Below are 26,291 nucleotides of genomic sequence, written 5' to 3' on the forward strand. Positions count from 1 at the left end.
CTACACCATTACCAAGACTTGCATTCGCCTCCTTACTAACATGCATTCCAAACCGTAACAGTGCATCATTCAACTCCTCTTCTTCATCACTACCTGGTGGGGCCCTAGCAGAGGAATGCCGAAGCACCCCAGTGGCTGTTGACCCATTGAAAAGAAGACCCAATAGTTCATAGTTTAGGCAACCTTTCTTTCTGAAATGCCCAGCTTTCTTGTTGATCTACGACAGACACCAAAAAATAAAATAAAAAAATAAGGAAAATACGTTGTGTTGCCTAAAGACAGAAAGGAAAAATGCTAGAGGGTTGTGCAAAAGTTACCCTAAGATATTGATGCCACTGAGTTTCTGTCCCATGGACTGTGTTTCCCACTGGGTCCCAACCGAACCTAGTTTTGTGATGGAGGAGGTCGAAAAACTCGCGGTGGTTCATCCTAAGACGCGAAAATTTTGTTCGACACTGGGTGGCGGTGTAGATCCGACCAGTTATTTCAGAAAGTTTGGAAGCAATAGGGGACTACATGTTCACGTGGAATGACCCATTCACTATTCGGCCATTGTTAGCGAGTTCAACCAAAATTTGAACAAATATGTGTTCAAACTCAAGAGACCAAATGGTCGAGTCCTCACCTTCAACGAGTTCCATCTATGAATATGTATGTTTATCCAACTCAATTACCATATACTAGTACAAGAGCAAACACATACAAAAAGGAAACAAAAACGTACATATACATACCTCACGCCTCTTGCAGAATACAGGTGAATCTAAGGGAAGGTATCGTTTGCTACTCCTTGTCCAATAAGCCTACACAAAAATCTCACACAATCACTACTAATAATCAGTAATATATAGGCATTTCCATTTAATACAGATACTGTGGGAGGTATAGACAAACCTTCCAAGTGTGTGTCCTTGGAGGGGAGCCCGTGTCCGTAGATGCAGAACATGGATGAGGATGCGGGTGCTTGCGAGGAGATGGTCGGATGAAGGGGCTGGAAGAACCGCTACACGATTCTTCAAACCAACAACTGTGACGTTCGGTGTGGGTCTGCATTGGCGAAGCTGTATTCCGAATTCTCTTATACAAACGTTGAGAACTATTTAGCTATCAATTCAAAGATGTACTACGATTGAAGGCTCTATGGGTATTGATGGTATGAGCAAATCCTCGGGGCTCGGGGCTTCTTGTTAAAGAGGATACAGCCTACTGGAGAAGTTGGAGAAGATGGGTAAATCTGTTTTTCGATTGAGATTTCTTCACACACAGTGGAGATTTGGTTAGGGGCGTTAATCAGGAAGACACGTGTTATTAGATTTGTTTGTGCTTCGTTAATCAGGAAACCTGATGCGAAGGAGAAGTTGGGCTTATTTTGGACTGATATACCACTGGATTTCCACTTAATCATGTATTCTAGAAATCAACGGTGGAGATCAGACATGACTCCACCATTAGCAATTTGGTCGGTCACATTTGCCTGCAAGAAAAGGGTGATTTGTTCTAAAAAAAAAAAAAAAAAAAAAAAAAAAAAAAAAAAAATCTTGGGTGATTGGATACACTGGCCGAGGCATGACATTTTTTTATTTATTTGAAAAGTCATTTTTCTGAGACTTTGCTAACGTGTAGCGCAATTGCACAACAACCATTCACTTGGATCAATCTTGGACATTGATCATTGACAAGTGCATTTGCTGATGAGGTAGCAGCAGTTGATTTGGCATGATTTAGAGTGCATGGTAGGGGTATGCTGCATGTGATTGAGGCAGAAACCCATCTCTATCTTAATCCTACGGTCCTGGATGAGTGGATGCAAATCAGACGGTCCGAAAGTCGCGGTCATTTACCACAAGATGCCCCTTGCGCTTCACGAGGTCTTTGCACATCATAATGGGTACAGTAAATGCATGTGAAATAGCCGTTGGGGAATCTTAAAAGGCATGCTTGGTTCAAATTTGTACCACCTATTGGCAGCACATGACCCAATTGCATAGAGCCTCAGTGGTTTCCTGTATAATATCAAAAAGACACGTGTCAGTGTCATGGTAAGAGAAAGGTAAACAAAAGGTCATGATTTGTTCACAAAGATCTGATCTCTAAGTGGGCGCAGCTGTAATACACATTGAATCCAACCCACATCTAATATTCACAATAAAGGTTACTACTTCCTATGTACTAACAGTCCAACAAAACCATGCCTATTACCAATGCCTAGTTGTCAACTCATTTTCAGGTCAGTGCTTGATTAATTTCAAGATTTTTTATATTATTTTTATTGTTTTTTAAGAAAGTTTTTCTATTATTTTAATTTTTAATTTTTTTTAAGAAGTTTTTTTCTATTTGTTTACTTTTACTGTGAACCACAAGTTCACTGAGATAGGCTCGCACATGGCCTCCATTAAACTGTTTTTCAACTTCAATAAACAGTAAAGATGGTGGGAAAAATAAATAGCCACCTAAAGTTGGTAATGGTTAGATCATTACTTTGCATGGGTGTCAGGCAAACGTGTGGGCTGTCTGTTGGGCAATTATTTACCGTTGGGTTTTGGATGCCGAGACACAGAATTTGGGCTAGCACTCAATTTTCATTTTCACTTTAGGTTTCGGACTAAAAGGGCCAAACAAGAAACTCACATGGGTTTTAACAAAAAACCCAAAACAAAACCAAATTTGGCCTTGCCAAACAAGGCCGAAATTTCTATAGTTGTACAGACATGGAAATTAGGGGGTAACTGTTGGGTCATAAATCAACCCATTAAATGCCTGGCAATCCTCAGGCCCAGTCTAACCATGGAAAGGTCCAAGCCCAGTAAGGATTCGGGCAACCAGACCTATGACCTCGAGATTCAAGACCTCAGATCCGAGACCCTTCAAGTCGAGACCGTTAAGTCCGAGACTAACTCAGGACACACAGGTCTCGGTAGCAAGGATAATTCGGATATCTTGGGAGAAATAGCTGTTAAATAGATAAGTAATCTTATCCATACAAAAGCTATCACATCTATCTAAAATACAAATATTGAAATTAAGTGATACATGTAACCACCAAATCCTACGATCTTAATCCCCTAAGATCTCGGTAAGGATAACCACTCAAATCTCTCGTTAGTAACTGCATCGCAGAAACTCAGGGAAGAGTAAGTCATTGGTTAGGGGACTTCCACTACTTCATGCCTATAAAAGACGGATCATTTCTTCATATTTGGGTAAGCGCAACTTTGGCTCTTAAGCTTTCCTTTGTTGCTTATACTCTCTCTCTCTCAAATTCTGACTTAGGCATCGGAGTGTCCCCGCCGGCTCACCCCCGTTCTCTTCGATCCTTCTCTTTTTCTTTGTTGTGCAGTCAAATCTCTTGAGTGTTAGTCGACTCGGACTTGGCAGGTGTGCGATGTCACCAGCAGGAAAACAGTGCTTCAACAATGTTAAAATTTCCAGCAGTAGCTGTTTAGCTTCGAAAGATTGAAAGACATAGCCTCATGCGCAACACTCAAAATGACTCTGGACAGAATCAATATTATAGTTTCTAAGCAAGGGTGGTCTTCCCCAACCCACCCATGCCGATGATTGAAATGACATGATGCTCTGAATCCCCTTCAATAAGCTGCTTCATCAATGTTGCTGAGTGATCAAAAAAGCCCACCACGTCTTCTAACTCGACTTTCCATCCTACGTCTGTGCAGTGCTTCCTCAAGATATAGCGTTGCTGGAACTACATTTGCTTAAGCTCTTATAGTGAGGTATGTTTCCTAATTACCCAAATTTTTTTCGATATTTTTGCTGATGCGTTTTATCTTCTTTCCTACCTTGTGGAGCATTCTTGGGTAGTCAATGTTGATAGTCTTCAACATCTAGTTACTCCTCTGTATTCTACTCTTCTAATGATGAATCTTTCATAGTATCCTCAGTCTGGAAAGCCAACCCTCGATTTGCCGAGCTACTTCCTTCACTATTTCATCGTTTTGTCTTCCCTTGAAATTCTCTAGGAATGTATTTATTAGTTTTAGTTCCCAAGTAAGTTCATTTCATCCTTCAATTCATCAAGGAGATCCTTTTCTTCATCGAGTAGCCGGAGCAAATATTGTACGAGTAAATTAACAGCACTTGATGTAGGATGACATTTATCTATATTTTTGGTGAAAACAAAAATAAGAAAAATATCAAAAAATAATATTTGAGCAATGTCGTTTGATCAAAATTTACCCGTTCTAAAACAATGGAAGTACAAAATGAAAGATTTGTCACGATTCGAGCTGATTGTCAATTACATTTAATTTTCTTTATTATATTAAGATTTTATTTTATTTGATTAAGATCTTATTTATTTTATTAGGACATTATTTCATTTCCTTGCTAGGATTAGATTTGCTTTAATTATTTTACTTTCTTTTTTAGGATTATGTTTACTATTGCTATTAGGATTGTGTTTATTTTCTCTACTAGTATTTGTCTTCTATATGGATAACTAGGTTTGTAATCTAAAACATACACTTATTCAAATTATTATAGTGAAAATACTGTAGATGCTTTAATTTGGTTGAAAAAGTAGAGTTGTCGTTAAAGAAAAAATATGTGTTGCTAAAATCATTGATTCCAACTATCGCATCCGTGAAAGAGCATCAACCACCTCCTCCATCACAAGCACAACTCATCACGATCACCACAAAAATAAAAGATCAATACTGAGTCATTTGAAGATAATGATGAAGTTGAAGATGACATCCAAAAAGAAATAGTTGAAGAAAGTTTTATGGAATGAGACGAAAAGGAAAATTCGTGTCCTGGTGCTATCTACGCAAATTTCTCCGACTATCTTTTTTCTGAGGAGCTGAGCGTGCCATGTTCGAAAAAAAACTTGAGGACGAGTTTTTTTTTTTTCAAGTGGGGCTGTTTGATGAAGGATGACATTTATCTATATTTTTGGTGAAAAGGAAAATAAGAAAAATGTTAAAAAATAATATTGGAGCAACACCTTTTGATTAGAATTTTACCCTTTCTCATAAAATGAAAGTATAAAAGAAATGAATTGTCATGATTTGAGCTAATTGTCAATTATATTTAATTTTCTATTTTATATGATTAAGATCTTATTTATTTTATTAGGACTTTATTTCCTTTCTTTATTATGATTATATTTGCTTTAATTATTTTCCTTTCATTTTAATGATTATGTTTACTATTGCTAGTAGGATTTACGTTTTTCTACATGTATTTTTTTTTATATATATGATGTGTTCTTTGACAAACATTTTGTTGGTTAAGCGATACAGTAGAAATGGCTTGAAGGTTCCCCAAAGCTTCAACATTTAGGTCCAAATTGTTATGTAAACTCACTGGCCTAGATATATATAGATACCTTAAATTTCAGCTTCCATATCCCTTTTGGCAAACAAGCCAAACAAGTACCTCTCATGTTAAGCGTTTCAAAATTCGTCAGGTTGCCAATGGAAGCTGGAATTTATGCCACTTGAGAAGATTTAATCCTAAATTACCTCAATAAGACCAACTTTCCTATCTCATTGTGAATGGAGGAGATGCTTACTTTCTGCCAACTTGAAGTGTTTGAACACTCGTTTCCAGTGCTTTGACCAAAGCTACATTCACCAAAGCCAAAGAATAACAAAGAACATGCACATTTTGAAGAAATGCACATAAGAATACCACCCTAGAAGGAAAGTCTACGAGAATTGTTTGTAGATGAACGGTTAATATATCCAAATACCTTAAGAAACATCTCTTCTTTGCACTTGGATATGCAGATGTCTCGCACAAGATTGGAAATACAACATGTCTTTATTCCTGTGTCTGTGCTCCTGCTAACCACTTGGATGAAGTTTTGATCAATAAGTGCATCCAAGTAATTGAATTCAGCAATGTGCACCATCTTTCTATCTTGGGTTGAGGTATGAATCCCTCAGCTATTCAAAGTTTGATTAGTCTCTATAAGGGAATCTCACTCTTTTGGATACACACCAATATGCAAAAAATATAATTTCAATTCCCAGTGCAAGTGGATGTAGCTCAATGCCAAGATGTCTTTGTAAATTTTTGTGTTCTGGGTATCAAAGTTACCCTTTACATAATCAACCAATTGATGGCATATTAGGCATGTCTTCTCTTTTTTATTTTACTTTTTATTTATTTTATTTATTTTTTTGCCAAAAGTCTCCCTAATGACACAATGGAAAGTGGTAAGCCACCACAAACTTTTGTCATTTGTCTTCCCATATATTATAATTCAAGAGGGTATCTAACGTAAGAGTTCCCAACTTTCATCTTGGTTAAGAAATGGGGGAAGACAAGGGGTAGAGCTTGCACTTGAAGCCACTCTTTTAATGCGGTTGGTGATCAAAATTCTGCTTCCGTTTGAGTCTTTGGGAAAAGCAAGTTTGGCCTTATTCCAGACGTTTGTAAACTACTAGGTACCTCCACCCTTGCAAGTATTCGAACAACTGCTTGACTAGGTACTTTTTCTTTTCTTTTATTTTTTATTTTTAATTCCTATGTACTCATGCCTTCGAGCTCCTTTGTCAACTTGTCTCTATCTAATATTGACATGTGAGATGTTAAAATTTTCAGCAGTAGTTGTTTAGCTTTGAAAGATTGAGAGACATAGCCTCATGCGCAACACTCAAAATGACTCTAGACTGAATCATTATTATAGTTTCTAAGCAAGGGTGGTCTTCCCCAACTCACCCATGTTGATGATTGGAATGACATGATGCTCTGAATCCCCTTCAATAAGCTGCTTCATCAATTTTGCTGAGCGATAAAAAAATCCCACCATGTCTTCTAACTCGACTTGCCATCCCACGTCAGTGCAGTGCTTCCTTAAGCTTTTGTGTTGCTTGAACTACATTTGCTTAAGCTCTTATGGTGAGGTACATTTCCTAGTTACCTAAATTTTTTTTTTCGATGTTTTTGTTGATGTGTATTATCTTCTTTCCTACCTTGTAGAGCATTCTTGGGTAGTCAATGCTAATGGTCAGTTCCTCCTACTGTGTTCTGCTCTTCTAATGATGAATCTTTCAATAGTATCCTCAGTCTCGTAAGCCAACCCTCGATTTGCCGGGCTACTTCCTTCACTATTTCATCGTTTTTTATTCTCTCGAAATTCTCTAGGAATGTATTTATTAGTCTTGGTTCCCTTTGAAGTGAGTTCACTTCATCCTTCTGTCCATCAAGGAGATCCTTTTCTTCATCGAGTAGCTAGAGCAAGTATTGTATGAGTGAACTAACAGTACCGTGATGTTGGATGACATTTAACTATATTTTCGATGAAAACGAAAATAAAAAAAATATCAAAAAATAATATTTAAGCAACATCATTTGATCAAAATTTTACCCGTTCTTAAACAATGGAAGTACAAAAGAAAATATTTGTCACTATTTGAGTTGATTGTCAATTATATTTAATTTTCTATTATATATTAAGATTTTATTTTATTTGCTTAAGATCTTATTTATTGAAAATCTTATTAATTGAAGATCTTATTTATTTTATTAGGACTTTATTTCCTTCATTTACTAGGATTTACTTTTTCTATGAGTATTCTTGTTATATATATAATTTTTTTTTTTAAATTTTTTAATATGCATACTCGAGTGCGTTGCATATGTGTATCAGGATCCCTAGCAATAGATAGGAAATTACCCTTGGATTTTTTTTGTAAATCTGAACCGTTGATTTCCATCCAACCGTCTAAATTTCGCTACGTGTTCCACTCAAAAGAAAATAATAAAATATAATTAAAATTTTTAAAAATAAAACATTTAAAATTAATTTGTAATTATGGGGTGGTTGTCACCCCATTTTCCCATAGGTATGGTCATTCTAGCTCACCCATGGGTGGCTTTGGTTCGTGTAGTGGCCATCCCTACGGGCCAAACTCACCAAAATTTGCCACCCCTCAAGGGCCAATTGGAGGCTGGAGCTGGCCACCCCATGATCGCCGGCCACCCCCAAGGGCCATGGGGGTGGCGCCGGCTAACCCTAATTGGCCTTTGGGTGTGGCCGAGCTGCCGAAGCCACCCCATGGTTGAGATGGGGTGGCCAGCCGTCATATAATTTTAAATTAATTATTTAATTATTTAATTTTATATATTTTTTTTAAAATTTAAAATATATTTTATTATTTTCTTTTGAATGTGACAAGATTTAGACAGTTGAATGGAAATCAACCGCAAAAAAACCATGAGCAATTCCCCGCTATTGTTGGAGGAGTAGAGATTTCGGCTGCCAAACGTCTGCCAAGTGAGATTTTTTTTTTTTTAAATAAAAAAGGGAAAGAGGTTACAAGAGGTATTATAGATGACCGAATTAGCGGCATTAACATCAAATTTGAGGCATTATCACTAAATTTAGGATGTCCGAATCCCTTTAGAGTGATACCATCCTTAAATAGTTAACTTTCCACCCCTAGATTTTAGTTTTAAATCCAAAAATGAATTTTGAGGCATTAGAACCCAAATATTAGCGTATGAAAATTTAAATAACATATAAAAAAAAATAACAAAATTTTCATTTTTGTTTTGTTTTTTTGTTTTTTTTTTTTAAATTTTTATTATTATTTTTTTATTTTGTAGATGCAGCCACGAGTTTGAACTACGCTTGTCTGCCTCAATTTGACAGCCGCATAGACGGACTCATTGCTGGGGATCGATCCTGATTCTGCCCCGCAGAAAAGAAAGAAAGAATGGAGACCTACGGAAATGAGGGCAGACGCCGGAAAAGAGCGAGGACCTCCGAAACATTCTCTTTAGAACATGCTGATGCCGACACCATCTTCGCTCTGTTACTCGCAGCAATCTTCAACTCTCACAGACCCGGCTCCCTCTCCTTGATCGAGAAATGCTTAATCAAGCTCAATCCCTCTTTTCTCTCACTAAGCCCAAACCCCACCCTCTCTTTGCTCCCATTCATTCTCACTTCCAAGTAATCCCTGCAATGCAGCCCTCTATTCGCTCAAATACAACGTACCCATTTCGAGTTGCTGCTAATTCTCGGAGTTATTCTTTTTCTTTTATTGCAGAAGGGCCGAGATAGCGGCTCGTGGTGCGGAGATTGTGGGCGCGGCATCGCTGTTATCGCTGGAAATGAACGAACAGATTGCTTTGGATGGTGAGATTGTGAAAGGTTTGGTCTCGGCGTTGGGGAGTTCGAAGAGGATTGTGTTAATGGCTGCCTGCAATGCTGTTTTGGATATGTCGACCACCTCGGTTGCTCGGCAACGCCTGCTGGAACTCTCCGCTTTGGAGAGTCTTATGTGAGTGTATAAATTAATGGAAGATTATCATGTTTTTATTACCTGTTGCATTTCTTTTCTTTTTCTTTTTCTTTTTATTTATTTGTATTTATTTTAATGTATGTGGTGGCGTTTTTAGTTTCACTAATGTTTCTCAAATTGCTTTCATTTTCTTGACAATTGAGGAAAATAAATGAGTTTCTGAATTTTAGTATTATGAAAGATTTGAAATTAGCCAAGTTACCGGTTTAGGCTTGTTAAAACAGTGGTCGGAAATAGCAGTGGAATCATCTCCGATGCTGAAGTTAGTAAGTAAATGGTGAGGTAAATTGGTAGAGTATTGGCAAAGAGAATGGAAGTGTGCGTACCTAGGGAAGCTACCTCCCCTCCATTTTATAGGCTTACCATCTTGAACGTCAACTGGGTGATTATTAGAGGTAAGGAATCAGCATAAGAAATAAGCATGGAAAGAGCCATGTAGGCATGAAGCCAATCCATCGGATCTCTCCCTAACTGTAAGTTTCCCATCAAGACCAACCCAAAATCAGCAAGATAATTAAGGGTGGATTGTGTTTCCTTATATGATCATATTCAATTTATCACATGTGTGGGGAAAGAAGGGATCTGATGTATTCCACCCACATGGTGTTATGTGAGACTCCTCGTTTTGGGATGTTAGTGGGCCAAAGGCATGGGCTTTCTCTCGAGCCTCTGTGGCCTGGTGGTTTCTAGCTTGGATGACCTTTCGGTGGTGAGGTTTAACAACACAAGAAAAAGCGCTAGTCAATCTTTTTTGCTATCACCCCAAAATGACTAGTCAATTATGACTTTCTTAGAATCACTTATAAAACCTAGTTTTGCCTAGTAAGGAAGCAATGGGGGACTTAATATCCATAAGTGTCATTATAAATTACTTACTCAATGTGGACTACTAATCTTCTCAATATGGGATCGGAGTGTTACATGAGATCCCTTGAGCCTTTGATAAGCATATTGGGCACTCCAAGGCTTATTTTAGTATAATATTAAAACAAATTATGGTTTCTGTGGGATATTGATATGAAGTATGCAATTAGGTATCTCTCTTTTTTTGTTTTTTTCTATTTCTAAATGTGTATATATATTTTTTAAATTTTGTTTCCGTTTTGGAGCTGTTGGTGGCAATACCCTTACCCATGTAATGTGGTGTTTGCATGGCTACCGGAAAAGAAGTGGAAGTTCTGTGTAGCACACCTGAAATCATGGGTTGGTGAGATCTGGTTTTGTAAGTTAGAGAGGTGGTTCATGGGCAGGGTTATGTGACGGTACTGCTGCATCACATGACTGACCTAATTATTTTTTGTTTCCTTAGCGAGTGAATTCAGATAGACTGGTTTAGTATTGGCATTTTTAAATGGAAAACATGTATTGTATTTTTATCTTTATTTATTCTTCTTCTGGAGCAATAAATGGATAATGTAATTTATAATTCTTGTGCATAAGATCCTCTCATATACCTCCCTCATTTATCTTGTATAATAGTTGTTGAACTGCAAGTGAAATCAACCAATTGATTTTTTATGTTAAAGGATAATAGTACTTAGTATTAATGTTTGTTGCTTTTTCTTGTTGAAAGAAAAAGTAATATCATTTTCTTTTTTGTGTACTTTTGGCTACTCTGGCTTAGAGCTCAGTGGATTTATGATATTTCGTATGATATGCTTAATAGGCAATCCAATTTGTTCATCCAAAACATAAAAGTTGGGATACCTGCCTATGGGTGCTTTTATGCTGGGATTTTTGGGTTTAGATTTTACAAAAAAAGTGTTTGAAGAATGTCAGTTGATTGTAGGTGGGGAAGAGATAGATGGGCTATTTGTTGAAGAATACTAGCCGCTGGAAAATTCTGGCGATAGTAGAGATTATTATTATTTTTTTTTTGGGAAAGCAATTTGATTTCCACCAGGTTGGGAAATTTTAGCCTTTGGGGTTTCAAAAGCCATGAGAGAAGGATCATGGTCTGGCCTTTGGGTTGTAAACAGGGAAGTAAAAAAGAGAGGTTCAATGGTGTTCCCTAGCTGTATACATTAATCTGTGTGCAGTGCATGGAGAAGAAGAAGATGAAAAGAAAGAGGAAAAGGCCTAATCTTTCGCTTATTATATTCACTTTAATTCAATATCTTAGTAGTATTTTGAGGGTTTATATTAAACAAACAGTAGATATCCAAATACCCATTAAAAGTTCTGAATTTTTTTTGAATACTCTTTCTATCAGTAACACCCTCTGAAAGACTAAGGCATATCTGCACTTTTGGTTTTAAACCTTATTCAGTTCCCTCCGACAAGTTTCTTTGCTAAATGAGAAATATACTATTTTACCTTTCCCATCTTATTATATGCTTTACTGAAAGCACGCCTTTTCTCCTTCAAGCGGGTTTGAGTAAGAAAAAAGTTTCAGATTCTGCAGAACATTCAGCACTTCTGAACACCTTTAATTATCATCTACAAATTAAAAGATGAAAGGGTCTTGGTCTAGAAGAGGAAACTAGTGAAAACCGGGATCGGAAACACTGTTCGACTTGGCATATTGGTATGGGTTTGCTCTTGGATGTAGACAGAAGTTGAACTCTTGTTTTCGCTTTTCCTCAATGATCTTTTCCATTAAGTTTAAATGATTTTTGTGTTTTTAGGCAACGCCTAGACACTCTAATTGTCTGTAACTTTCTTGAACTTTCTAATTATAGTTTTCTTCCTGTGATTATCTTCACTTGAGTAATATATTGTTATGATGCTGAAGTCGACAGGCCGTGAGGCTCAACCAAATCAAAGGCCAGTAATGGCATTGATTTTCTTGCCATTTTTTAGCCCACGGTGGCAAAAATGGCTTCCCTGCTTGTTTCACATTGTGATTATATATCAGTTTGTGTTTGGATTCCACATCCGACAGTATATTAGATAGCTGATTTAAGGATTTTGAATAATTTGACTTTAACTTTCATTAGGTTTGGATTGCTTCAGGTTCCTAAATTTTCAGGGATGCCAGTTTCTATATGCTCTGTGGATGATGGAAGTGTTACCTGTTGCAAGATTGGAATTGAGGAAGATGAATTTCCAGTATTACTTCTTACTGCATGTATAATTCTCATTAACTCCTGCAACATTGAGCAATTGGAAAAGCTCCCAAGAATCCTCTCTGAAACTTTCTTGGCCTCTTTGAAAAAGCTGTGGGCTGAAGTGCATAATGAAATGTTGCTTGCCAACCCCATCAAATCCAGCCAAGAGGCACACATTTATATAAGCAATATTAGGATTAATAATCTGGCAGAAAGCATCTTTAGGCTTTCCATTAGAAGTAGTCAAGTTACACCAACTTTGCCTTTGGAGGTGGTTAAAAGAAGTATTTTTGGTTTGAGTAAATCTAGTTTTGAAGATTTCATGTTAACTCATTGGGAGGTATCGCCCTTTCTCATACAAAGACTCTCAAGGGCTTTAAGTGAGAATGATGATATTTTCAGTTCATTTGTACAGCCTCTACACTTGACTAAAACAGTTCCTTCCTTTATTTCTTCAATCCTTCGGAATTTAGTTTCTTGTTTTCCTATTGCTTCAGATGAACTAGACATCCTTAGTTTCTTAATGGAAGTGGGAAATAAATTGGGTTGCCCTATAATCTATCAGCAGGACATACGGGTGTTAAGAACAGAAAGGCAATTGAAAAGAGAGGTTCATTTCTTTCAGGAGAGTTTGAACTCCTGCTGCAAAAAGGGTTCTCACATTTTTAACATTGATGAAGTAAAAAAATGTGAAGAAGCATATAAAGAGGGTTATACAGTTGCTGTCCGTGGCATGGAATTCCGCTTTGAGAGCATTGCCGCTATTGCAAATGGATTAGCATCTTTCTTTGGTCAACCATCTGTAGGTGTCAATATGTACTTGACACCACCTAATTCTCAGGGTTTGGCTCGTCACTTTGATGACCACTGTGTGTTTGTTTGCCAACTTTTTGGTACTAAGCAATGGACCGTTTTTCCTCGGCCGAATGTCCAGTTACCTCGCCTATATGAGCCTCTTGATAACCTATATGTTGCAGAGGCTGAGGTCTCAATGGCTGAGTGCAGAAAGATTTTGCTAAATGAAGGTGATATTTTGTATATTCCCAGAGGTTTTCCTCATGAGGCGTGTACAGATGATGGTGGTCCCAATGGTTCTGCTGGATGTTCCATGCACCTTACACTTGGTATTGAGGTTGAACCACCTTTTGAGTAAGTAAAATGTTGTCTTTCTTTGCTTGTGAATATCTTTTAAAGTTGGTTCCAATGGTTTTAACTTGTTATGGTTTCTTTTGGTTGTTATATGTGAGAAGTGGTGCTTTTTCTTGAGGGGATATTTTATTATGCTTTCTACTTTTCAAGTTCATATTGATTGCTGAATGTCATGAGGCCAATTTAAGATTTGACCATAACTCTTAGTAGGAAGTTTGTACGACCTTTTTATTTCCTCAGCTAGACAAATTATTCTATAGGGAAAAATCATGGTTAGATATGGTACGAAATAAACATATTATTCTTAATATGCAATAAATTGTTGAAGATGTGTTGTACTTTTTTTGAATGGTAGGATGCATAAGAAATGTAAAATATGCACTAGAAAGTTGGCCGAAGGTGTACGTTGATCTCTAAGGGAGGAAGGGTTGGGAATTAGGAACTTTTTGAGGTTCAATCATGCTTTCTTGGGTAAATGGCTTTGGCAATATGGGCTTGAGAGAGAGGGGCTTGGTGGACTCTAAATATGGAAGTTCTTGGGGATGGTGGTGTTCTAGTGAGCATATTGGGGCGTATGGGGTGGGTTTATGGAAGAATATTAGGAGGGGTGGGGGTAAGTTCTATGGTCACACCAGATTTGAAGTGGGTGATAGTTTCAAGGTTAGGTTCTGGCATGATATTTGGTATTGCTCGCGCAAAAGATGCTCCTGTTAAGGCTCACATCAAAATTTTTGGAGGTACCATTCAGTGGAACATAAGCTTTGCTAAAGAGGCTTAGGATTGGGAGGTGGATGCCTTTGCCTCATTCTACAGGTTGTATTTAGTAAAAATGAGATGGGAAGTGGTAGACAAGTTGTGATGGATCCCTTCCAAAACAGGATTGTTTGGTGTTTAATACTTCTACAGTGTCATGGGTTGTCATGATGGTTTCCATTTCCTTGGAAATGTATTTGGAGGACTAAGGTTACATTGAAAGTTGCCTTTTTTGTGTGGTCGGTGGTCGTAGGTAAGATCCTTAACATAGACAATCTCCGAAAGCTGCACATCATTGTGGTTGATTGGTGTGTTATATGCAAAAAGAATGGGGTGTCTATGGACTATCTTCTTCTTCGTTGTGAGGTTGCTTGTGCCATTTGGAATGCCTTCTTCAAACATTTTGAGCTGTCTTGGGTTATGCTTAGACGAGTAGTTGATTTGTTTGCTTGTTGGTGGATTTCCAACAGTACTTGGAGTGTTGTTGTATGGAAAAGGGTGCCTTTGTGCCCTTTGTGGTGTTTTTGGAAGAAAATAAATGATAGGTGTTTTGAGGACCACAAGAAGAAATTGGAGGAGTTGAATTCTTTTCTCTTCAATACTTTGTATCTTTGGACAACTGCATTGTTTCTCTTTTAGTGATTAGTTATCATGATTTTTTTACTCCTTTTGCCTCTACTTCCTAGGTGGTTTCTCTTTTATACTTCCTGTGTACATAAAGGCAATATTTTGATTATTAAAAAAAAAAAAAAGCCCACTAGCTTAACATAATTGGTGAAAATCAATTTGAATCATAAGTACTTCAGCCATTAAATTGAGTATGCCGTCTATATTCTTTTTAATCATTTGTCTATTTATTTATTATTTTGGCCAATAAGCTCTTTATCAAATGGTTACTCTTAGAAGAATGAGTTGGAGGGTGAGATCGTGGTTAAATATCTAGTAAGTGCATGTGCATCTTATCAATAAAAAACTATTCCTTTTAGTTTTTAAAAGCTTGACTGAGAACAGTGTGGACAAAAAGTCAACCCATACCCATTGTATGACTTAATTAGGTGTCATGGTTCTTTGTATAATATCATGCCACACTGCCATGCTGTCATGCTGGCATGGCCTGGCCATTCTTTTGATTGAATTCTTTCTAATATTATTATAAACCATACTTTTTTAGCTGGATTAAAAGATGGACTTTGGTATCACACTTCATTATTGGAAGCAATTATATAGTTGTACTTGTGAAACTATGTGATATTTATCTGTTTATTTATTTTTTTGTTTTGTGTGAATGTTGAATGAGATATTAAATTGTTATCAACGCTATACTAATTGGTGTAATGTAATATCATTTAATGCTTATCTTATATCTCCCTTCTCCGAGCTTCCTCTCTACATTGTCAACCCGATAACCATAATTTTCCACAAAGACAATTTGAAAAAATATTGCATCGTTATAATCCAGCCTGGTTCAAAGAACATGCTAACTGGTTGGAATACAATATTTCAGAAGATGTTGCATCTTGCCCCCTCTGAACAAAATCCTTGCTCCACTGAATACCTAAGACCAATTCAAACTAAATATGTGCACCTCTCCTCTCTAACAGCCAGCCTCTGTGTCTTCTCCATTTCTTATTTTGAAAAAATAGTTTTTTTTTTTTTAAAAAAAAAAAAAACAAAAAAAACCAGCAGGTGCATAACATTTGCCCCCCCTTAAAAATCTCACTTATCCTTGAGGGTATAGTCTGAGTGCTACTTCTTCATCATCTTCGTCCATAACCACATCTCCATGATTATCTTCACCATAACAAATTGGATGAGGAAGAGTTTCTTGCATCGATGTCCAGGGCTAAATATTTTCATTGCACTTGAAAGATAGTCCCTTCTCTTGCCATACCCAGAACTCTGTCAACGTCATTTGTTTAAGTGGATAGGGTGGTGTTTGCATTGGTGCTTCTTCATTGGAGGTTAGGTTCTCCCTTGGTTTGGAGACCAATAACCTTTTTAAAGAATGATTTTGGGCTTTAGAGACCTGATCTAAACCAAGGACTGCAGAAAGATTTGTCGGTCTCCCAGTGAGGATATTGGCTTTAATATTGTACTTGAGGCTCCTGGTGAAACAACTGAACTGTTTATTTTGAGGCAGATAACCGGCTTTATCTAGGAGCTTTTCCAATTTGGTTTGATAGTGTTGCCACTTTGCTGCAACCTAGTGAATTTGTCGAAGGGGTCGAAAAATTGAGATGGTCCATACCATACATAAAGCCTTTCTTTGAACTCATCCTGCGGTATCTCATAGTTTCCTTGATGAAGTAGTTGGTACCAAAGCTGTGCATCTCCCTCCATGTGGAAGGAAGCGAACGCAACTCGTGCTGATTTGGTTTATCATGGAATTAGGAAAATTGCCCTGCTCTGGATTATGTGGGAGTACATTAAATTCATGAACCAAAAGCAAATACAAGTTGATCTCGGGTGGGGAAAGTGCAATTTTTTAAACCACAAGTTAATGAAGTGTACTTTCCCCTATTGGATTTGATTCACTGTATTATCTCTGCTCATCATATCATAGTGGCTCATTATGTTTGGTGAACATGCTTGGATTCAAAGTATTCAATCAATAATTGTATTGCTTGAACTTGGTTGTCTGGTTCCCTGTGATCTATTTTCACCCAATAGCTATCTTTGACTGATTATCAAACACTAGGCCCATCAGTCCACAAAAAGGGTCTCAATTGGATTGGTCAGTCAATCAATTCATGGATCTAGGGCCCTTTTAACACGTGGATTGGCCCATCCATTGCAATCTAAACAATATGAACGAGCAACACTGTCCTGAGTGACAATGTTGACTTCCGACAGCCTTTAGTGTTCTTGTTGGTACCAAATGCACTTGTGTAATTCCCATATATTACCTGTCAGGCCTTGAGTTCTAATTGTGTGATACTGTTACAGTTTGAATTGGCTGATAATATTGGAAATCCTCCTACCCCCCAACTCTCCGTCTTGTATGTGTGTGTGTGTGTGTTACTCTTGTTGTTAGGCCAACATTTATTTGCCTTTCTGCTTTAAAAGCGTCTCAGTATTCAAATCTCCGTAAAAACTTCCATCTGGAGGCTACTTTGAATAGTAATTGATGCACATTATTATTCGTTCTAATTCTTTTTACGCAAATCCATATTGAATGCCAAATTTTCTTAATGATTGGAGTGATATTGTTTAAAAAGTTGAAAACAGTGCATGTGGGCTGACCCAAATTATATAAGATGGACATGTATGTCTATGAGAATATAGATGGGATTTAGGACCCAATGTCTGGAAAGCTGAGTCATAGTCTTCTTGAATGCCAAATCTTCTTAATGACTGGAGTGATGTTGTTTAAAAAGTTGAAAACAGTGCATGTGGCCTGCCCCATATTCTTTACCAAATTATATAATATGGGAATGTATGTCTATAAGACATAGAGACAGGATTTAGGACTGAAAAGTTGAAAACAGTGCATGTGGGATGACCCAAATTATATAATATGGACATGTATGTCTATGAGACAGAGATGGGATTTAGGACCCATTGTCTCTGGAAAGCTGAATGGTGGTCTTCTTCAAAATGTAATATATTAATAATCAAGCATGTGCAAAGCATCACGTAGATGTTATAGATTTGTAGCGATCTGCCTACATAGTAGATTGAAATAGTTACATAATTTGTCTGTGTGCCGGTGAATGTGTTTCCTTAATGTGATAGGTAATATTTGTGTTATAGATTTGTAGTGATCCTCGAGATGAATTCACTCATGTTATATGATTTGAAGGAATGAAGCAAAATGAATTTAAACCTTTCTAGTGTGTTTGACATGGTGAAATTGGTACTATTTGTGTTTCATAGTGGTCATAGTATGTCAGTGTTTCTTTTTTTTTTTTGACGAAGTATGTCAGTTTATTTAAGCCTGTTACATTTACCATGATTAGCAGTGGTAAAGCTCAAAACAGAATTCTTCAACGTTGAATTACGGTGTAATGTGAATTAGACAGTGGGCTCTGTTGGTGTTCCTAGTAACCATTAAGAAAATGTAAAGACAAAGCAAAACAAAAGAGTAGGTCCTAGTATTATGATTTTTCTTTGGTTATTAGTTACCGTGAGAAGACTTTTGGGGAGCTTGAATCGTTATTTACAAAACAGCTTTTGTTTATCCTATGGTGATTAGTTACCATGAATTTGTTGTTCTTATTTGTCCTTCTAGTTATGTGTTTTCTCATGTATACTTTATGTCTACTTGAGGTGCCTTATGCTTTTAATGATATCTTGATTAGTTATAAAAAAAAATTATGGTTAAGAGCTGGATTAAATTTTAAATTGAAGTCATCAAAATGGTTAAAGTTGAAATGATAGGATTTTTGAGATTATATTGAACTTGAAACCGCTGTAGGATTTAACCATACTATACACTCTTACTTATTTGACCCAGGTGGGAGGGATTTGCTCATGTTGCACTTTGTTGCTGGAACCAGAGCCACAAGCAACCACAGTACGCTTCTTTTGAGTCTGTGTTAGTGGATCTTCATGTTATTTCTGTCAATCTCTTGCATGTTGCAATCGGGCTATTAGGCAATTCTGAACCTACCTTCCGGAAAGCTTGCTTGGCTGCTGCATATTCTTTGCCATCAGGCACCAGATATTGGCTTGATCTGAACCAGAGAACCATTTTCAGCCATTTGATTGATAAAATCAATACAGAGTCAAGGTTCTTGGAAGCCCTTAGGAGCATAGAAGTTGCAATTCAGAAAAACGAAGATCCCTTCCAACGGATCCGATGGCTCCGGCTTCTCAATCCGGATGGAGAAACCATTGAAGGACATGATTGGAATTTATCTTGTATGGAAATGGCTAAGTTATTCCCTTTATGTGTTACACAAAAAGAAAAGGTAGAAGCAGCTTTCATGCATGTAAAGTCTAGGTTTTGTGATGAGGTGTTATTTGGCAATGTATTAGATAGCTATAAAATGCTGCTTGACAAGTACAGGAAGCCCAGACAGCAGTATATGGATGGAATGATTTCATTGCATTGTACATCTTGATTTCTCCTTTATGTATGTCAACTTCTTTAATGGTATGCATTTTTCCCCCTTATTTTCCTCTCACCAGGCAATAATCATGGAATTGTTCTTGCTTTGGTAGCAACTACTCTCTTTTATTGGCATTTTCGGGCAATGGTTTTTGTTCACAAATTTGCATAGATGAGTGAAAAAAAAAAAAAAAAAAAAAAAAAAAAAAAAAAAAAAAAAAAAAAAAAAAAAAAATATATATATTTTCAAAATAAATCCTGGGTAATTACTCTTTTAATCTATTTAAACATAATACATAATTCCATATTTCCTCATAGAAGCTGATAAGCAATCTTAAGGTTTAGGGTGTTTTGGAGTTGGCGTCGGATGTGTTGTCACCCCATGGTAATCAATGTGGTAGACAAGCTCATGATCTAATTTTTCCCCGCTGCTTGTACGTGTGAGTGCCATTGATCCTTCCTGGACGGTTGATCCTTTCATCTTTTCATCAACCTGCATTTTACACACCCAATTAGGCATCCTCAACTATGAATTCAATTGTAAACGACATTTCTCAGAATATGGAGAAGAAAACAATTAGATCCATATTTGCCACATAATATGTTATCAAGCATGCTCTGCTCAGCTCTGCTCTCTTATGATAAAATCTTGTAAAAACTTGACATTGAAAGGGACTTTTACACTAATTTACCTCCATTTTGTGGCATTTGTGCTTGTCGTAGGGCACCGACACTCTGAGTTTCCTCATTGGCCGTCTTTCTGGGATTAAAACGACGGAAGAAGAAGAAGAGGAGTAGGAGATGCTGATAATAAGGGAAAACAGGTAGAAAACTGCAGTAAGGAGACACAAGAACATGATATAAGAAGATTTCATTATTTATGTACGTGGCTCAAATTTAAACCTGCTATCCTTGTGAAAGAAAATGGGTAGAAAACCAGGTATATATAGAAGGGCATGGCATTGATTGAGAGAGAGAGAGAGAGAGAGAGAGAGAGAGAGTGTGTGTGTGTGTGTATTATTGGTCAAGGGCTTGGGGAAACATGTCTGAGCCCATGCCTATGGTTGTGCAGCTAATGTAAATGAGACCAACCTGAAACCCTGAGGCCTGAAGACAAGCTATGTCCCATGCTTTTTCTCCAAATTAACTCTCTTGGAGAGTGGAAGAAGCCATTCTCTCCTTGGTATTGTAGTGCATGGGAAGGTATAGGGAAGCAAATTGAGTTCACGTGCGCCTTCCCACTCCAAACAAAACCACTCACGGACCACGGTTGAATCATTCATCAATGTTTTGTCCTCATCAATAAGGACTGGATAGATGTGGCATGCTCATCTCTCTCTCTTTATGTCTGTAAGTAGGGCCGTAATCGAGCTGAGTCGAGCGAATATTGAATGTTTAAGCTTGGATCATTTATTTTTCGAACGAACTCGAGCGTGTTGAGGAGCTGTTCGATTAAACTTTTGCGGCCAAGAAAGTGAAATGAGATTTCTTTACACTCTGGAGAATCTCAAGTACTGTGTGCCTCGTACACATATTAGCAGGGATAACCAATTTCAACTATTCTTTCATCAATGCCATGGCCCATGAATAGTAGTGAATGATTGAATTTCTCTGGATTGAATTTCTCTGTAGGTGAAGCAGAAACATCTTCCTCCCCCGGCCCCCACTCCACCCCACTTTGCTGGAGACTGGAGTCTAAACTATAGTGGATTCTCCTAAAGAGAGAGTGAACTGACAAATTTCCACCCCACCAAGAGTCTAGATGAGGTCTGTGATCATCTTTCTCACTTCTCTAGTCTAAAGAAGGTTGGATTACATATGGGAAAATACCTAGTGGTGGGAGTTTTATCTTTTCTTTTCTTTGTTTTATGAATGAATTTCTATTACCAACATAGAGTAAAAAACAACCAACTAAAAAACAAAAACTATACAGTTGTCAAAAAAACAGAAGACAACAACTAATCTGTACATCAGCTGAACTGCAGTGGCACATACTGGTGCCTTTCCCTAAAATATCCTCCCAATCCGTAGGGATATTGACCTGAAGACATCTATCCTCCTACTAAAACCACAACCAAAAAAAAAAGAAAAAAAAAAGGACATCTCCTTTTGCATCCCATTTCAGCAATCTATCCCCAGTTGCAAGTCCATCTCTGATTGCCACCCATAAAATGAATGCATTCTTAGGTATTGCCATTCATGAGAACTAAACCCTAGGCTCCTTTAACCCTTCTCATGTTTCCACGCTAGTGTATTTAGTTGATTTTGAAAGCTAACCATATAGGAATATCATTATTTTCCCTCCTTAACATGGTTAACTTACTTTGAATGTTAGCCAAATTTTCAGATCTAGCCGGCAGCCAATCCCATTCTTGCCCTTTAATAACACTTTGACAATTTTGCATCAAGTTTACTCCTAGGCTCCTAGCATCATATATAACTCTAAAACCATATAGATCATAGAGAATACCATCAGGATGCCAAGAGTCCAACAAGAAGTAGATTTTGCTACCATCCCCTACAAGAATTGTCCCTTTTTATGATTCCAAGTCTGACATGTCATTAATGGGGCGAGTCATGCTAGAAGTTACTTTTATGTCATTTTTGTGTCACTCTAAAATTAATGTGGCTTCTAATATCACCATTGAACTCATGATTAATCATTATTGAATTTTGATCAAGTGGTGATTTTAAAGCCACCTTATTCATAGAGTGACACAAGATCGAGGGACAAAATAATGACCTCTAGAATTACTCATAGATCATGATTCCTCATATAGTTCATTTCCATTTGGGGCCTTAGTCAAAATAGATGATCCCATGAGCCTTTTTTTGGTGAACTCGGATCCTAGATTGGGGCCGGGTCTGCCCTTTGGGCCTATGGACCTCTGGCCAGGCCCATTAGTTCTTGCTATATCATGTGTACTCCACAATTCAATTGAAGTTTTCTATGGGGGGTTTTTTGGGGACTGAAGGAAACGCACCTAGTTGGATGAAGAAATGTACCTGCAAGTAGATGTCACAATTTTTTACACGATTCGTAAACTCAACGCGAAACTAAAGGTTAAGGTTGAGGGGTTTGATCCGTTTAATTAAACGGATTGGGTTAAGAATAGCCTATAAAGTCTTATATTTATGCCTCGACACGACTTAAACCCAATACGCAACATTTGTGGTTGACAATTTTTAACACACCCGTGATCCCATCACAAATTTAGTGAGTTAGGGTTGACCTATATAATTTTATACCCATGACTCGACAAGACGCAAACCCGACACACAAACCCGAATACAAGAAGGCAACAACAGAACTTAATCAGGGTTTATCACTGGAAAGTAGGTGCTAATGGGCCCAGTTGACCCCGTCCAAATACTTAATTAAAAGGGGGGAAATGTTCTTCACCCAGCTCTCAATCGTCAAAGTGGATTTTGTTCTTTATCAATTATCATCCCCTACTGAAGTTATTAAGTCTTTTTATGGATTTTGACAATTCTAGACCGCAATCTATTCGAAGAAATGTTTGTTAGGAAAAGAGAGAAAAAAAAAAAAAAAACAAAAGAGTAATCATTCATCATATTCTGCCCTTTCGAGTTGAATCTTCTCCTCCAAAAGTAGTATGAAATGAAGGCTTATCAACTTGGTCCAAAGTGCATGAATAGGAGGAAAACAAGAAGAACGCGTGCAGAGTCAAAAGAAGTATCCCTCGCCTCACGGACAATCATCACCCCCTTTTTTCCAATCCAATAATATGACTCCCTAAACCAATCCCTTTTGCCACGTCACATCCCAGACAAAAATTTCCCTCTTCAAACTTTTAACATTTTATTAAACGGGTCAGATCTCTCAACGTTAACCTATAAATTAATTTTGTGTTGGATTCGTGGGTCGTGTTAAAATTGCCAACTTTACATGTTGTGTGTCGGGCTCGAGTTGTGTAAATATATGATTATAAAATTATACAGATCAACCGCAACTCGACCAATTTAATTAAACTAACTAGATCTTTTAACCTTTTAATCTACTAATTCTGTGTTGAACGATTCGCGTAAATCGTAATCGTTCCTCCTAATTTGTTTTCTCCCTTAAGTTTTCTTTTCTTTACGTTAGGTAAGAAGATATGTAAAATATTTAGCTAGATATATATGACAAAACCCCATCATAGGAGAGTGTTTGGAAAGATATGATGGTCTGGTGGACAGCAGAGTGAAAGAAAAATCCCGTGGAATTCGTGTAAAAGTCAAACATGCAATGGCATTAAGGAAGTTTTTTTTTTTTTTTGTTTTTTTTGTTTTTGTCTTTGTTTTTGTGTTTTTGTTTCCCAAAGGAGTCACAATTCTAAATTCTAACGCATATATGCCTTTACTCTTCTCAAATTCTACTCTTTACTTGTCATTAATTACTACTGATTACTAAATATTTACATAAATCTAATGAAATCAAATGCCTTCTTCTAATAACTGATTCATATTCAATGCCCCAGAATTAAATCTCCATCAAAATCTCTTTTCTTATTTGCTGGATCAACTTTCCCATTTCACAATTATATTCATCTCTCTCTCTCTTTTTTTCTTTTTCTCTGTGTCTCTAATGGAGGATGATGAAGCATGCAACACAAGCCTGCGTCTTGGGCTTGGCTCCGGCGACCATGTTTCGAGGAAGGAGGAGACACGTGGTGATTATGATGATGAGGAGGAGATGAGGGAGGAAAAGCCTCTGGTTTGCTTGGACCTTATGTTTCCGACAGAGGGAGCCGTTAACGTGGATCACAAGGCAGACAGATCATTACCGTTCGGAAAATTCGACGGAGACGATGATTACCCGAATATGGAAAACGATTCCGACATCCACCGGAGCAAGGACGGCCGGAGAAAGAAACTTCGGCTCTCTAAAGACCAATCCTTCTTCCTTGAAGACTGCTTCAAACTCCACAGCACCCTTTCTCCGGTAAATTTTTCCATGCTACACTCCAATATTATTTATTTATTTTATTTTTTTTACACTCAAGATTGAGGATTCCAACCTTACACTTGATCGAAATGCCCGTAAGTTCAAAACGTTCACCGCTTGAGCCAACCCGTTAGAGTTTATGTGTTGTAGAGATTAATTGATGGATATTGAAAAATCATGCAGGCCCAGAAACAGGCAATTGCTGGGCAATTGAATCTGAAGCCGAGACAAGTGGAAGTTTGGTTTCAAAACAAAAGAGCAAGGTAATTAATTATGACCATTAATGATTTTTTTTTTTTTCATATTATTATTATTATTATTATTATTATTATTTGTTTGTAATTATTTGACAAGGATTAAATTGATGCTGCAGAACAAAGTTAAAGCAAACGGAAGTAGACTGCGAATTCCTGAAGAAATGCTGTGCAAATCTAAGGGACGAGAACAGAAGATTGAAGAGAGAATTGGAGGAGCTACGGTCGCTAAAAGTAGGATCATCACCACCACCATATATTCAACTCCCAAAGGCTGCAACCCTTAGAATGTGCCCGTCGTGCGAGAAAATCGTAAAAGCAAGAGAAGGGAAGAACGCCGTCGTCTTCGATGCCGTTGGCCGGAGGAATAAGAAATTGCAAAGCGGGTTTGACGGCACAATCTGACAGAGAGGTTGTAATATTGGTTCATAGGCGCTATCGGTGCAAGTTTAACAACCCTACTTAATAGTGCATATATCGGACGGGGATCACGCCAATTACAGTGCAAGTTTAATCTTACCACCTAGATATTCGAGCAGATAGATTTCATAGGAAGCTTATTACTTTATTTGTCCAAATTACTACAGTGAAATAATTAGATTGTTGTAGATCCCGGTCCGATTAACGGTTAGTTAGACTCACCCAAATAAGTTTTTATGGTTAAGAGGTGACCCAAGTGTTCCACTTATTACAAAGTATAGGGTAAGAATAAATTGTTGAAATTTTAACAGATGGTATGGTTATGCCCAGTTTCTTGTAATCATTGATTTGACAGGAAAGTTGATGCACATCTCTATCTCTCTCTCTTGAATTGGATAAAATCAGACAGTTTCATGGAGACTTTTGTTGAAATTCAAAGCAGCAGCCAATCTTCTGTGTGTGTTTGGTAGTCCTCTTTCAAATCATTCACATTTGAATCATTTGATATATATGTAGTTAACTATATATATTATCTGGTTTAGTGATAAATATTGAACTGATAAAATCTCATTTAGGCCTCATTTGTTGCGACGGAAAATATTTTTCAAGCTGATCTCGGACTGTTTGAATACCTGCTGAGGTAGGTGGACCCTCTCACAATTACCTACCCAAATTACAAACAATATAGTCAAACAATTACACTGGATCTTTCTATTCTCACACACTCTCATGTCTGCTGCTTCTCTTAATCACCGTATATCTCTTTTTCTTGCAGCTTTTTAGATTATATGAAAATATAATAAATATTTTCTAATTCTTCCTACTAGACAATAACTTCAGCTAAAACATTTTTCACAGAAACAAATGGGGCCTTAACTTTAAAATCAGTAATTAGATCTTAAGAGCTCTGTCAGAGACATTAAAATTGAAGGATATATCCTGATCTGTATTACATTCTCATTGTCATCTTTACAAGTAAGTTTAAAGTAAATGTGTTTGATCGATCACTTGTGCTGTGTGACAAGTTGGCATCAATGTTACCTCGAAACGTTTCGTTCTGGTTCTTTATTAATTTCATAATTGCAAAAGTCTAGTCAACAACCAATACAGTTTTAAAACTTAATTATAATTAAAAAGCCTAGTAAAGTACGTATGAACTGCTAATTATTTTTTTAATTAAATTTTTCCACGTCATAAAAAATTACCATGCACATTGGTAAATTTTGTAACTCCAATAGATATCGTAAGGTAAAAATACTAAGTTAAGCTTTTGAAGAAGATGCAATGACTAACTTTATACGTGAAATTTTAACTTGAATTTTAAGTAATAATTTTTTTTGGGAAAATTTTATTTATCATCCATGATTTTTATTATCTTTGCAATGA

At 37.1% G+C, this 26,291-nt stretch overlaps 3 protein-coding genes across 3 annotated transcripts; 2 read left to right on the forward strand and 1 right to left on the reverse strand.

The window, feature by feature from the left end:
• The first annotated feature begins 8,620 nt into the window (after nucleotides 1-8,620).
• On the forward strand, nucleotides 8,621-19,353 carry LOC132190701 (uncharacterized). The gene is made up of 4 exons (XM_059605746.1): nucleotides 8,621-8,926; nucleotides 9,024-9,257; nucleotides 12,218-13,477; nucleotides 18,687-19,353. The coding sequence occupies exons 1-4, from the start codon at nucleotides 8,688-8,690 to the stop codon at nucleotides 19,294-19,296; spliced, it is 2,343 nt and encodes a 780-aa protein (XP_059461729.1). The 5' UTR covers nucleotides 8,621-8,687; the 3' UTR covers nucleotides 19,297-19,353.
• Nucleotides 19,354-19,540: 187 nt separating this feature from the next.
• Nucleotides 19,541-20,673, reverse strand: LOC132190702 (uncharacterized). The gene is made up of 3 exons (XM_059605747.1): nucleotides 20,376-20,673; nucleotides 19,976-20,115; nucleotides 19,541-19,776 (listed from the first exon to the last, which is right to left on the reverse strand). The coding sequence occupies exons 1-3, from the start codon at nucleotides 20,560-20,562 to the stop codon at nucleotides 19,618-19,620; spliced, it is 486 nt and encodes a 161-aa protein (XP_059461730.1). The 5' UTR covers nucleotides 20,563-20,673; the 3' UTR covers nucleotides 19,541-19,617.
• Nucleotides 20,674-23,658: 2,985 nt separating this feature from the next.
• LOC132190505 (homeobox-leucine zipper protein HAT22-like) lies at nucleotides 23,659-25,314 on the forward strand. Its single transcript, XM_059605514.1, has 3 exons — nucleotides 23,659-24,228; nucleotides 24,415-24,494; nucleotides 24,605-25,314. The coding sequence occupies exons 1-3, from the start codon at nucleotides 23,872-23,874 to the stop codon at nucleotides 24,888-24,890; spliced, it is 723 nt and encodes a 240-aa protein (XP_059461497.1). The 5' UTR covers nucleotides 23,659-23,871; the 3' UTR covers nucleotides 24,891-25,314.
• Nucleotides 25,315-26,291: the final 977 nt, after the last annotated feature.

Source organism: Corylus avellana, chromosome ca8 (assembly GCF_901000735.1).
Source record: "Corylus avellana chromosome ca8, CavTom2PMs-1.0".
NCBI classification, from domain to species: domain Eukaryota; kingdom Viridiplantae; phylum Streptophyta; class Magnoliopsida; order Fagales; family Betulaceae; genus Corylus; species Corylus avellana.

What these genes read in the sequence shown, in the direction of transcription:
- LOC132190505 (XM_059605514.1), top strand. Translation starts at nt 23,872, where the DNA reads ATGGAGGATGATGAAGCATGCAACACAAGCCTGCGTCTTGGGCTTGGC. An exon ending in TCCACAGCACCCTTTCTCCG is followed by an intron (nt 24,229 to 24,414) that starts GTAAATTTTTCC and finishes AAAATCATGCAG; the next exon opens with GCCCAGAAACAGGCAATTGC. An exon ending in TTTCAAAACAAAAGAGCAAG is followed by an intron (nt 24,495 to 24,604) that starts GTAATTAATTAT and finishes TTGATGCTGCAG; the next exon opens with AACAAAGTTAAAGCAAACGG.
- LOC132190701 (XM_059605746.1), top strand. Translation starts at nt 8,688, where the DNA reads ATGGAGACCTACGGAAATGAGGGCAGACGCCGGAAAAGAGCGAGGACC. An exon ending in TCCGCTTTGGAGAGTCTTAT is followed by an intron (nt 9,258 to 12,217) that starts GTGAGTGTATAA and finishes AACTTTCATTAG; the next exon opens with GTTTGGATTGCTTCAGGTTC. An exon ending in GAGGTTGAACCACCTTTTGA is followed by an intron (nt 13,478 to 18,686) that starts GTAAGTAAAATG and finishes TATTTGACCCAG; the next exon opens with GTGGGAGGGATTTGCTCATG.
- LOC132190702 (XM_059605747.1), bottom strand. Translation starts at nt 20,562, where the DNA reads ATGATTCAACCGTGGTCCGTGAGTGGTTTTGTTTGGAGTGGGAAGGCG. An exon ending in TTCAGGCCTCAGGGTTTCAG is followed by an intron (nt 20,116 to 20,375) that starts GTTGGTCTCATT and finishes TCCTTACTGCAG; the next exon opens with TTTTCTACCTGTTTTCCCTT. An exon ending in ACAAATGCCACAAAATGGAG is followed by an intron (nt 19,777 to 19,975) that starts GTAAATTAGTGT and finishes TGTAAAATGCAG; the next exon opens with GTTGATGAAAAGATGAAAGG.